At 48.3% G+C, this 12,612-nt stretch overlaps 1 protein-coding gene across 2 annotated transcripts; it reads left to right on the top strand.

The window, feature by feature from the left end:
• The first annotated feature begins 1,245 nt into the window (after positions 1-1,245).
• On the top strand, positions 1,246-7,613 carry Nlrp6 (NLR family pyrin domain containing 6). 2 transcript variants are annotated; one of them, XM_017803587.2, is made up of 7 exons: positions 1,246-1,830; positions 2,060-2,098; positions 2,329-4,066; positions 4,789-4,884; positions 6,128-6,298; positions 6,375-6,542; positions 6,938-7,613. In XM_017803587.2, the coding sequence occupies exons 1-7, from the start codon at positions 1,473-1,475 to the stop codon at positions 7,071-7,073; spliced, it is 2,706 nt and encodes a 901-aa protein (XP_017659076.2). In that variant the 5' UTR covers positions 1,246-1,472; the 3' UTR covers positions 7,074-7,613. The 2 variants fall into 2 exon arrangements, with proteins under 2 accessions (XP_017659076.2, XP_008852586.2); XM_008854364.3 differs by having other exon boundaries at positions 1,247-1,830; positions 4,792-4,884.
• The last annotated feature ends 4,999 nt before the right edge of the window (positions 7,614-12,612 follow it).

Genomic DNA, 12,612 nt, shown 5'->3' on the forward strand with positions numbered 1-12,612 from the left:
CAGGACACACATTTCTTTTGAAAGATGTCCAGGAGCCAAAGTAATGCTGGTCCTCAGTTCCCAGTACTGCAGCCTCAGTCCTTCTGACAACAGGAAAGTTTTTCAAGGACAATGTTGAGGGCTGAAGAAAGGTGAGATAGAATCAACTTGTACAAGGTCACACATCACACAGCTGTTGAGTAGTTCACCCAAGACCAGCCTGGCTTTGAAATTTATTTTATGTGTGTGTGTGTGTGTGTGTGTGTGTGTGTGTGTGTGTGTCCTGCATGTACCCAAGTGTGTGTGTTGGTGCCTGTAGAGGCTAGAAGAGGGAGTTAGATCCTCTGAAGCTGTAGCTATAGGTGGTTATAATGGTTATAAGCCCCTTCACATGGGTGCTGGGAAACAAATTCAAGTCCTCTGCAAGAGCAATAAGCACCCTTAACTGCTGATCTATCTCTGCAGTCCCCTCCCCTTTTAAAAAAAATCTATTTTATTTACTATCGTGTGTGTGAGCACACAGTAGAAGTCCACATTCCTATGGTTACTTGCCAGTCCTGAGATCACAAACATCCAATTTCTGCTCCTTAGCCCACTCTGGCTGAGTGTAGCGGCTTAACAGGCTACAGACTTCAGGGGCTGGTTCCCCCTGGGCCCTGGGAAGAGCCTTCTTCCCACCTAAGCCCAAAGCCTTGCCTACACACTTCCCCTTTGATTTTCACACCCTGTCTGCAGAATTTAGGCCCCCTAAGGCCATATCTGAAGGCCTGGTTCTTAGCCAGCTCCTGGTTCTGAGTCTCCTCCCAGTTGTATACAGTGCCATACCCAGGGTATTGATGGAATAAGAGAGTAGAGAACCAAAGGTCACCAAGTACAGCACTTACACAGTAATGCACAGGGTAATTAAGAGCTTCTTGACTGTCAGCAAGACACTAGCTGAGCTGGAATGGACAAGGCTGAACAACCCTCCACTCCCAAGATGTGACCAGTTCTGCCCGGGGAGGCTCACTTTAGCTCCCTGCCTCTGCCTCTGAGTGCTAGATCCTGGGACAAGACTCCAAGGATATGGCAGGGACCTCCAGCTCCAGGTGAGTGTGGAATCCAGAGCCAATGTGGGAGTGAAGTGGCTCAACTCTAGTGGGCTCAGCTCTTAAACCTGAGTGCTCTATGAATTTTGAATGGAAAATTCAGGAACCCTGGCAAGGCTGGGCTTGTGGGTTCACCGTTCCTGAAGTCCCTGCACTAGGGCTATTGCAGAGGGAGAGTGCACACCCGTGTAGAAACCCCATGTGGCCTTTTTCTGGTCTGGTCTTTATCTGGCTGGCCAGGTGTGTAAAATGAAACGGATTAGCTCTCTCCACAAGCAGTTATGGGTCTGAGGTGATGCCTTGGAACACCATGATACATCTTTCTGGGGGGTTGTGGGAGAGGAAGACAGAGTCTGGGGTTTGCCTCCACTCTGGTGGATCTCTACGACATATTGACCATGGAGAATGTGTGAGGTGTTAGCACAGAGGTTCGAGAAGGGTACCATGCAGGTGGTGTCCATGATGATCCTGGCCACCCCCAGCACCGAGACCCGCAATGCGTTGGCACGGGAGTTGCTTCTAGCTGCGCTGGAGGACCTGACCCAGGAGCAGTTGAAGCGCTTCTGCTACAAGCTGCGGGACGCACAGCTGGATGGCCGCAGCATCCCGCGAGGGCGGCTGGAGCACGTGGATCGCGTGGACCTCGTTGAAAGACTGACCCAGTTCTACGGGCCAGAACCAGCGCTGGATGTTACCCGAAAGGTCCTGAAGAAGGCTGACGCTCGCGATGTGGCAGCGAGGCTCAAGGCGCAGAGGCTGGAGGGTAAGCTCAGTTGGGTGGGGCGACCTGCATAGATCCTCTGTCTGCGCCCTAGGAAGACTCCATTTAGCCACTTCACTCCCACCCGGGGCCGTGCCTCCTTCCCAGTCCCTCCTTTCCCAGAAGGACCCCTTTGTTTAAAGCACGAGGCTCCCGGGGCAACTCAGACCCCTGGTGCGCCCCCTCCCGACTCAGCCGGCTGAGTGGACCTTATCTTGGGTTTGCCTTCCAGGACTGGGCCCCAGCTGCTCCGCGCTTCTCTCTGTGTCAAGTAAGTTTTGTGAGTCACTCTGGCGAGCGGTCCAGAGCGGGAACCGTCCTCCCGCAGCCCAAGTTCCTAGCGCAGTTTGGGGATAGCGGTTGGGGATCGTTGGATGTGAGACGGTTGGGGGAGGAGAAGTCATAGCACAATAGAGGAAACTGATGCCAGATCTGAGCCGGCAGGGTGTTTGTCCCTGGACGATGAGTCCATCCCTACTCTCCACCGTCTCCCACCCCCAGAGTACAAGAAGAAATACCGCGAGCACGTGCTGCTACAGCACGCTAAAGTGAAGGAGAGGAACGCCCGCTCGGTGAAGATCAGCAAGCGCTTCACCAAGCTGCTCATCGCGCCAGGGATGGAGGACGAGGTGCTGGGGACGGAGGAAGAGCCGGAGCCCGAGCGAGCGCGGCGCTCAGACTCGCACACCTTTAATCGGCTGTTCCGCGGCGACGAGGAGGGCCAGCGGCCGCTGACCGTGGTGTTGCAGGGCCCGGCAGGTATCGGCAAGACCATGGCAGCCAAGAAAATCCTCTACGACTGGGCAGCAGGCAAGCTGTACCATGGCCTGGTGGATTTCGCCTTCTTCCTATTGTGCCGCGAGGTATTGGAGCGGCCAGGTGAGTGCAGCTTGGCAGACCTGATCCTGGACCAGTGCCCGGACCGCGTCGCGCCAGTGCGGCAGATGCTGGCACAACCCCAGCGCCTGCTGTTTATCTTGGACGGCGCAGACGAACTGCCCGGTTTAGGAGCCCCGGAGGCTGCGCCTTGCACAGACCCTTTCCAAGCTACAAGCGGTTTGCGGATACTGAGTGGGCTGCTGAGCCAGGAGCTGCTCCCCTCGGTTCGCCTACTGGTGACTACACGCACTGTCGCCCCTGGGAGGCTGCAGGGCAGACTGAGCTCACCACAGTGCGCTGAGGTGTGCGGCTTTTCCGACAAAGACAAGAAAAAATATTTCTTTAAGTTCTTCAAGGATGAGAAGAAGGCGGAGCGTGCCTATCGCTTTGTAAAAGAGAATGAGACGCTGTTCACACTGTGTTTTGTGCCCTTTGTGTGCTGGATCGTGTGCACCGTGCTGCAGGAGCAGCTCCAGTTGGGTCAGAACCTGTCTCGCACCTCCAAGACCACAACGTCAGTGTACCTGCACTTCGTTATCAGCACGCTGAAGTCTCCAGGCGCCGATGGGCCCCAGGTGCCGAGAGAGCTGTGCAAGCTGTGCCTCCTGGCCCGGGAGGGCATCCTGAAGGGCCAGGCTCACTTCTCTGAAAAGGACCTGGAGCGACTGAAGCTTCAAGGCTCCCAAGTCCAGACATTGTTTCTCAGCAAGAAGGAAGTACCAGACGTGCAAGAAAAGAAAGTCACCTACAGTTTCATCGACCTGAGTTTCCAGGAGTTCTTGGCTGCATTGTCCTACCTGTTGGAGGACAAAGGAGCTCCAGGGGCACCGGTTGGGGGTGTGCAAATGCTCTTGAACTCTGATGCAGAGCTGCGTGGTCACCTCGTACTCACTACTCGCTTCCTCTTCGGTCTGTTGAATGTAGAGTGGATTGGTGATATTGAACGCCACTTTGGCTGTGTGGTGCCAGAGCGTGTGAAGCAGGACACCCTGCGGTGGGTACAGGGACAAGGCCGCCGCAGGGTGGCACCAGTAGGGGCACAAAGGAATGATAAGTTAGAGGACACCGAGAAACCAGAGGAGGAGGAGGAAGAGGAGGAGGAGAAGGAAGAGGAGATCAACCTTGGGCTGGAGCTGCTATACTGCCTGTATGAGACACAGGATGATACCTTTGTGCACCAGGCCCTGAGCAGTCTTCCAGAACTGGTGCTGGAGAGAGTGCGTTTCAGTTGGATGGACCTAGAGGTCTTGGGTTACTGTGTGAAACGCTGCCCAGAGGGACAGGCACTGAAGCTGGTCAGCTGTGGGCTGGTGGCTGCACGAGAGAAGAAAAAGAAGAATCTGGTGAAGCGGCTGAAGGGGTGAGTGGCCAGGGAAGGGCTGTCCTCACCAGTGCTGTGTCTGTGTACCTGTGCCCACCTGGGTTGGTGAGCATGTCCAGATCTGATATCCCCAACAGCAGAGAGGCCCTTGGGGCTGCTTTGTCCATCCCTTGCAAGCCCCTCTTCTTCCCCCGGGATCACCTCAACATGCTCATTTTTAGTCATCCGAATCAACGCAATCCTCCTAACACAGCCAACAGACCTCCAGCAAAGCCCTGTCTCTTCCCTGACGCTTTCTCACAAATTCTGGAATATACCTATGTGCTGAGCCTTACACCTTGTGTTCCTTCCACTTCAACACTATTTGCTATCGAACTTCAAAGCCTGCCCTGGCTCCATCACTTGGATCCAACTTCTGGCCCCAGAAGTACTCCCAATGACCACACTATACCATGATACCCTGCCCATCTTCCACCAGATCCTAGGCTCCTATATGGACGTGGGTGCTGACTTTCTTTGACCTTAGCTCTACTCAGTACCTGTCTCAAGGCTAGCCATCTATTGAGCATGAACAGTAGAATACTGGCAGAAGCTGGTCCTAGAGTTTTGTTCTAGTTTGCTGTGGAGGTGGGGAGGTGCAGGGGATATAGGATAAATGACAGAGGCAGTTCTGGAAACCCAGAACCTTAGGTAAGAAAGAGCAAGATCTTTCTAGAAAGTCCTGGAAGGGGCACAGTGGGCCTCACCTTGCTCTCTCCCAGCAGTTCTCGAGCCACCAAGAAGCAACCCCTGGCCTCCCTACTACATCCACTCTGTGAAGTCATGATTGACCAGCAGTGTAATCTGAGCAGCCTGACGTGAGTGACCATACCCCAGTGCCTCCCATGAAGAGGACTCAGAGCTGAGTACCCTATGCAGAGACAGGAATTTACCTAATGGAGAAGGATAAGGGTGTGGGCTGAGAGTCTGTCTGGGTTCCACCACTGTTAAATGCTAGTGGGGAAAGGCTGGGTGCTAGGTTTTGTGGGAAACAGAGTGCAGCACAGCCTATAGGGAGAGACAGAAAAGAATGTTTTCCTTTCCAAAGGAAGCTCCTAAGTGCTGTTGGAAACTGCTTCTTCTGTGGGAAAGTGTTCAGATCAGCTATGAGGTTAAGGAGCAGGAGCATCCTGCTTCTCTGTACCCTTGAGCAAGTCAGTCTGTCTATGCTTTGGCTTCCTCTCTGTAAAATATAGCCAATAGATTCTACCTTAGAGGATTAGTATAGATTTACTGAGGGCCAGGCGTGGTGGTGCATGCCCTTAATCCCAGCACTTGGGAGGCAGAGGCAGGCGGATCTTTGTGAATTCAAGGCCAGCCTGGTCTACATAGTGAGTTTCAGGACAGCTGGGGCTACAGGGAGACCCTGCCTCAAAAAGACAAAAAAAAAAAAAAAAAAGATTTACTGAGGTTGGGGCTGGAGAGATGGCTCAGGAGCACTGGTTGCTCTTCCAGAGGACCCAGGTTCAGTTCCCAGCACCCACATGACAGCTAACAACCACCTGTAATTCCAGCTCTAGGAGATCCAATGCCCTCTCCTTGCCTCCATGGACATTACACACACAGGTGCACTTACATGCATGCAGGCAAGATACTCATACACATATTTTATAGAAGCGCCACAGGTAGAGTTCTCAGAATAATGATAATTTTCTAGCTATCCCCAGGTAGCAGAAAGTAAAGAAAACTATAGGAACTGATAGTGACAGTCATACATCAATGGAAGATGGGATGACAAACTGGTTTCATGAGCGTCAGGTACAACAATCTGAAAATAAACAAAAGGAGCCAAAAAGAGAATATTATTTGGTCCATCAATTCTACCAGTAAACCAAGTGCATGAAGATGTTCATCTCATGATTTATAAAAGAAAAACAAAACGGCAGAAATAGCTCAGCTGCTCTGCTTCTGGGGGTAATGACCCATCTGAACTTGAAGGATAATTAAGAGGAGCCACATATTTCTTAACATCAGACTATTAGGGAGTTGGTAGTTTGTCCAGGTGGATGTGGAAAAGTGGCCAGGGGGCTGCAGACCAATTCACATGCTTCTTGACCACAGCTTGTCATGCTGCAAACTACATGATGCAGTTTGCCAAGATCTCGCTAAAGCCCTGAGGGTGGCTTCCAACCTAAGAGAGCTGGGTATCCTCCAGTGCCGGCTCACCAAGATAGGCCTACATTTGCTGAGTGAAGGTTTGGTTTGGCCCAAGTGTCAGGTGCAGACACTCAGGTGAGACCTGGTCTTAGAGGGATGGAGAGAGGGGACCCTGCCCCCAGCAACTCCTAAGGTCATCCCTCCCCAACAGGATGCAGCTGCTTGACCTCCGTGAAGCAATCCAGTACCTGGTCATTGTGCTCCAACAGAGCCCAGTCCTCACCACCCTGGACCTCAGTGGCTGTCAGCTGTCTGGCCCCATGGTGACCAATCTGTGTTCAGCTCTGAAGCATCCAACATGCTGCCTGAAGACCCTCAGGTGAAGGCAGGGGCAGGAGGGGGTGCTAAGGACACAACTTATAAACCCCAGGGTGGAGTGGGTACCTCGGAGTCCTCCCTAAGACTTGGAGTGTGACAAAGGTCACACACAGATCTGAGTGCCCATCCTACAGAGATTCACCCACTAAAGTCCTAGTCCCAGTCCTGTATCTCAAACAAATGTCTACAGCGTATTGGATACAGTCTTGGCCAATGATCCCAACACCCTTCTAAAAACCCTCAGTTGCTAATAGACTGCAACTGGCTGCCTTTTGGCAGTGGTGTCTTTGGTACAGCCTAGACAGGCAGCTCCAACAACCTCCATCCCACCTCAAGTCCTAGCCTCTTTCTCCAACTGATCTACTCACCCCCTTTGTCCTATTCATGTGGTTACAGTCTGGCCTCCGTGGAGCTGAGTGAGCTGTCACTGAGGGAGCTTCGGGCTGTGAAGACAGCAAAGCCCAATCTAACCATCATGCACTCAGCACTGGACACATTTCAGACTCCTAAAGGATGTGGAAATGTCTTCTAAGGCCTGGAGGCTAGAGCAGGGTAGAGGATACTGTAACCAGAGTCCCTATGAAGACATCCTCCCCACTCAAAGGCAAGAGGATGCCAGCCTCCCCCTCCAGGCAAGTCTTTTGAGTCAAGAGGCAATGGAAGGGCAAACAGAAGACTCTTGTCAGCTCCTGGACAAGTCAGCACATGCCCTTCCCTGCACACTCTGAGAGTCCTCTTCCTCAGCCCCACAACTACTGCCACCTCCCTTTCTGGGACCCTCCAGTATGCCCCTTGCAGATACTCCCAACAACATCTGTTGTATGGATCAGTATAGGCCCCAAGAGTTCCGTAGCAGAAAGTAGATGAGTCACCATCCCAACCTGGAATTTGGGCCCTTGGCTTTTGAAATAATGCCATCCCTAGAGCTGTGTAGCTTAAGCCCAGAGGCATCCACTTCTGCCTAAGAGCTACAGGAAAGGAATCAGAAGAGTGACAGCTTCAGTTGGGAGCTTGGACAGCACAGTGGATGTTTCTAACATACTGATAATAAATTTTCTTTTGGATTCCCTTTCATTGATCTCTGTAACACTTGTCTAGGCATCAAAGTAGGTATTGACACAAACTGTCCAATAAACACTTATAAAGGGCAGAACTTGTCCATAGTTTACCATTGAGGAAACTGGCTTGGCATGCTGGTCTGACTACAGAAAGACTGGAAGAGAGACTTGGCCTTGTGTACCAGGGTCAGCCATGGATAGCCCAGAACTTCGAATCTTCTCTCGTCAGCACTGCTGGGCTTGGGACACCCTGCAGTGAGCCCCTTCACTTCCAAGGGGAAATTTCCTCCACAATCACTTTACAAATCCATCCCTTCATCTCCCCAAAAGGAAAAAAAAAAATCTGACCTTCCTGGAGCTAGTGTTTTGAAGTTAGCAAAGAGGCAGACAATAAATATACAGATGATGTAGTAACATGATCTAGTAAGTATGTGATACATAAATACATAATATGTAAATATGTACGATGCATAAGCATGATACATTAGATTTCGTTGTGAAATCTAGACACATAGTACATACCTATAGACACAAAACTAAAATACATTAAATATGTGATACATAAGCACATAATACACTAAATGAGTGTATGAGACACAATAAATAGGCATCTGATATATACAGGTGTGATGCAGCAAATACATTTTGATACATACAATATAATATATACATGTGATAGATTAATACATAATATACTAAATAATTGTAAGTGAAGCAAGATAGAAGACAGGGAAAATTAAGAAGATATGGAAAGGGGCTAGAGAGATGTACTACTCTTACAGAGGATCTGAGTTTGGTTCCTAACGCCTATGTTGGGCAGCTTACAACTGTCTGTAACTCCAGATCCAGGGAATCTGATGCTGTCTTCTGGCCTCTGAATACATTCACACAAACATACACACATAAATAAAAAAAAAATCTTAAAAAGCGACATGAAAGGGATGAAAGCCTCTCTTAGGATCTAGTTTACATTTTCTGCTTGAGTCAAGAATTTCAACACAACTGAGAAAATCAGCATCACCTACAAAGACAGTATTCCCATTTCTAAGATATCTCATATAACAATTTTATTTCTTCTCTTTTTCTTTTCTGTGTATGTATGTGTGAGTGTTGTGTGTACTTGTATATGCATTCGTATGTATGAGTATGCCCACCTATACATGCACGTGTGGAGACCAGAGGTCAACTTCATATATCTTCTTTCCTCTATCATAATCTCCACCTTAGTTAGCTAGTTAGTTAGTTAATTAGAGACAGAGTCTCTCACTGAACCTAGAGCCTGCCCTTTGGGCTAGGTTGGGTGGTTGGCCAGTGAACCCTGGGAATCTGCCTATTTCTCCCTGCTCAGTGTTATAATTGCACACAACCTGCCTGATTTTTTTTGGTTGGGTGCTGGGGATTTGAACTTAGGCCCTCATTCTTGCATAGCAAGCACTTTACCCACTGAGCCAACTCTCCAGTCTTCTCAAATGAGAATTTTATACAGGGTCTAGAGACGTGACTCAGTGGTAAAGAGTACTTACTCCTCTTCTAGAGGACCTGGGTTCAGTTTCCAGCACCCAAATGGGAGCTCACAATCCTCTGTAACTCTAGTCCAGGAACCAGGCATGCACACGGTATACAGGCATACATTCAGGCAAACACTCATATGTATAAAGTTGAAATTAAAGAAAAGAATTGTATAAATAAGTGACATTTAAATATGCTTGCTTATACCAGAGTGTTTGTAATTAAAACTTTTTTGATCTATTTATTTTTATTTTATGTGTATGAGTGTTATGCCTGCATGTGGGTAAGTGTACTTGTGTTGTATAGTGCCTGCAGAGGACAGAAGAGGGTGTCAGATTCCCTGGAACTGCAGTTACGGATGGTTGTTAGCCACCATGTGGGTGCTGGGATTTAAACCTGGGTCTTCTGCAAGAACAGTCAGTGCTCTTAACTGCTGAGCCATCTTTCCAGCCCCACCCCCATTTTTTTGAGGCAGGATCTCATGTAGCCCAGGCTGGCCTCAAACTCACTATGTAGATGATGACCTTGAGCTTCTGATCTTCCCCCTTCCGCTTCCCCAGCACTAAATTTACAGACAAGTGCCACCTCTAGTGATTTATGCAATGCTAAGCATCAAACCCAGGACCTTGTGCATGCTAGGACGGCACTCTACTAACTGAGCCACAGTACCAGCCTGTTTGTGACTTTTGAATTTGATCATGTCAGCATTCCTCTCTCATCCCTAAATCTGAACAATGCACCGCATAAACCACCTTTCAAACTCATTTACAAAAGGAAATTCTATGAGAGAATTAATAAATTGGCTCATATAATTTTCACCTAACAAAATTATACATATAGATATTGCTAGTGTTATCTGGGAATTCCAGGAACTCAGAGTTCCCATCCTACGTGTTCTGAGTTTCCTTTTTTTATTTGAGACAGGGTCTTCCTAGTAGGGCATGCCTTTAATCCCAGCACTTGGGAGGCAGAGGCAGGCAGATCTTTGTGAGTTCAAGGCCAGCCTGGTCTACATTGTGAGTTCCAGGACAGCTGGGGCTACAGGGAGACCCTGTCTCAAAAACACTGAAAAAAAAAAAAAAAAGGGCCAGTAAGATAGTATTGCAGGCCTAGAATAGAGGAGAACAGAACTCTACGGGCTAAAACGGAGCAGTTTACTATGGCACAGTAACCCAGAATGAGATATTTCTTCTAAAGTGGGGCCCTGAACAAAGAAAAATTCAGCATTTTATACATTTTGCTTTCCTGTCTCTTATAGATAACATTATACAATTTGATTGGTGTTTTTTACAAAACACTAAGAAGATACAAATGGCTAGAACCCTAGAGAAGGAGAACAAACTTGAGAACTTGAATACGAGACATGCTGAAACGCACGGAGCCACAAAGACATCATCTATACCTTACACTATTTGTCATTGCAATAGCTCAGCATGTAAAGACACTTGCTGACAGCTCTAATCACCTGAATTAAATCTCTGGAACCCACAAGGTGAAAGGAGACAACCAACTCCCACAAATTGTCCTCTGACCACGCATGCACGTGAGAGCACATGCATGCACACATTTCCTCCCAATGCAAACACAATAAATAAATGAATGTAAAAATGTTTAATAAAAATAAAAAGAAAGCACTCCCAAGAAATAGGAATTGGCTAGTGAACTTGGGGAAAAGGTCAAAACACATGGGATCATGAGGTACGTGACCCTTCATAGTACATTTGCAAAGCACCTACTTCTCCTATCTTTGTATGTCACAGGCTTTTTTCCCACATACTCTGTTCCTTGGATGAAACCCAAGTGAGGAAGGGCTTTGTGTAAAGCCTAAGTGGGGAAGGGCTTCCAGTCTTTCTCAGCCAAATGATTTCTTTCATATGTTAAATTTTTTGGGGGGAGTCTTTATGAGACTGAGTCTCCTTGTAGCCACAGCTGGCCTGGAACTCACTATATAGACCAGGCTGCCCTTGATCTCACAAAGATCTGTCTGCCTCTGCCTCCCAGTACTGGGACTAAATGTATGTACCACTATGCCTAGCTGCATGTGTTCATCTGGATGCAGCTTTTTTTAGTTTCTAGTCTCCTGTCACATTAGGACAGTTACTGCATGTCTCACTTCTTTCCATTAACCTTAAAGTGTGTACTCATTACTACTTCCTCCTACTAAAGCCAACTCTGCTTCACTCTGACTTGTCCTGAAATTCTTTTCTGCAGTAGAGTCAAGGATCTGACTTTACCTGAGTAAAGGTCCCTAGGGTGGAACTGGGCCTATAGGTCACAACACTGGGCTTTGTCTCCTTGTAACTGATCGTGTGTAGGCCTGCAGGAATGGGTTTGTTTTCCCTGTCAATTAAAGAATTAAAAGATAGGAAAGAAGTGGGGGTCCCAGCGGAGCCACCATTTGCCATTTGATACCTGAGAAATGAAGGTCCCCTCTTAGGATTCTTGGTTTTTCTTCTCCTTCTTCACCCTCACCCTCACCCTCATCCTCATCTTTCTTCCTTTTTTTGGGCCTTTTTGAGACCGGATCTCTCTATAGCCCCAGCTGGCCTGGAACTTGCTATGTAGACTAAGCTGTCCTTGAACTCACAGAGATCGGCCTGCCTCTGCCTCCCAGGTTCTTAGTTTTTTTTTTTAATAAAAATAATTTAAGAAAAGACTCAAATGGAAGCCCAAGGGCAATTTATTGGACATTAAAAGGAAACCCCAGGGCAGCAGACAAGCTGTAAATCTCGAAGCTGCCTGGAAGGGAGGAGGAGAGGAAAGGAAGCCATACTCCTTGAGATAAGGTAGCATGGAGGTCAGCCACCTGGCAGCAGAGAGGGGAGCTATAGAAAAAGAGGAGGCCCTACGTATTAGGGAGTTTAAAAGCATACTTAGGCGCTGGCCAGCATCCAAAAGAAAAAGAAAAAGAAATAGTTACACCTTTCTGAGTCATGCCTCAGAAAGGAGGGCAAACCCAGCCAAACCTCATGGGCACTTCCTAGTAGGAGTTGCCCAAGGGAGCAGAAATTCTGGGATGTAAATGCATATTATCTTAAGGTGAACCCACCCTCCTAAGGGTAGTTCCCTAGTCAGGTCCCTGACCTGCCCCATTGCATTAACCCTTAAGGGGGAAGACAAAGGCATGTCTCCACCTAGAGGTGGATTTCATTCTTTACACAACTACTGCCTGATACAGGTTGTGAAGGAGGGCAAATGCAGCCAGAGCTAGAGAGAGCACAGCCAAGGATTTCAGTGACTAGTAGTAAGTGTTCTTGGGAAGTTTCATGGAGGAGAGGCACTTGAGAAGGAAAACTGAGGGTATACTTTGGGGAAAGCATTCCAGACAGTGAGGGTGAGAGCAGGGGCTTGGAAGGAAGTGTTATAGAACAGAGTTCGTAAAAAAATCACCAACACCACTTAAAGAAAAGTAGCAAGGTAAATTTTAATTTTCGACTGGCCGGGCTGTCTATCTCGGGAGTAGAAGCAGCCCTGATGATTGTCAGGTCAGAGTTTTTATAGGGT

This window comes from Nannospalax galili, unplaced genomic scaffold (genome assembly GCF_000622305.1).
Source record: "Nannospalax galili isolate Female #2095 unplaced genomic scaffold, S.galili_v1.0 scaffold507, whole genome shotgun sequence".
NCBI lineage: Eukaryota > Metazoa > Chordata > Mammalia > Rodentia > Spalacidae > Nannospalax > Nannospalax galili.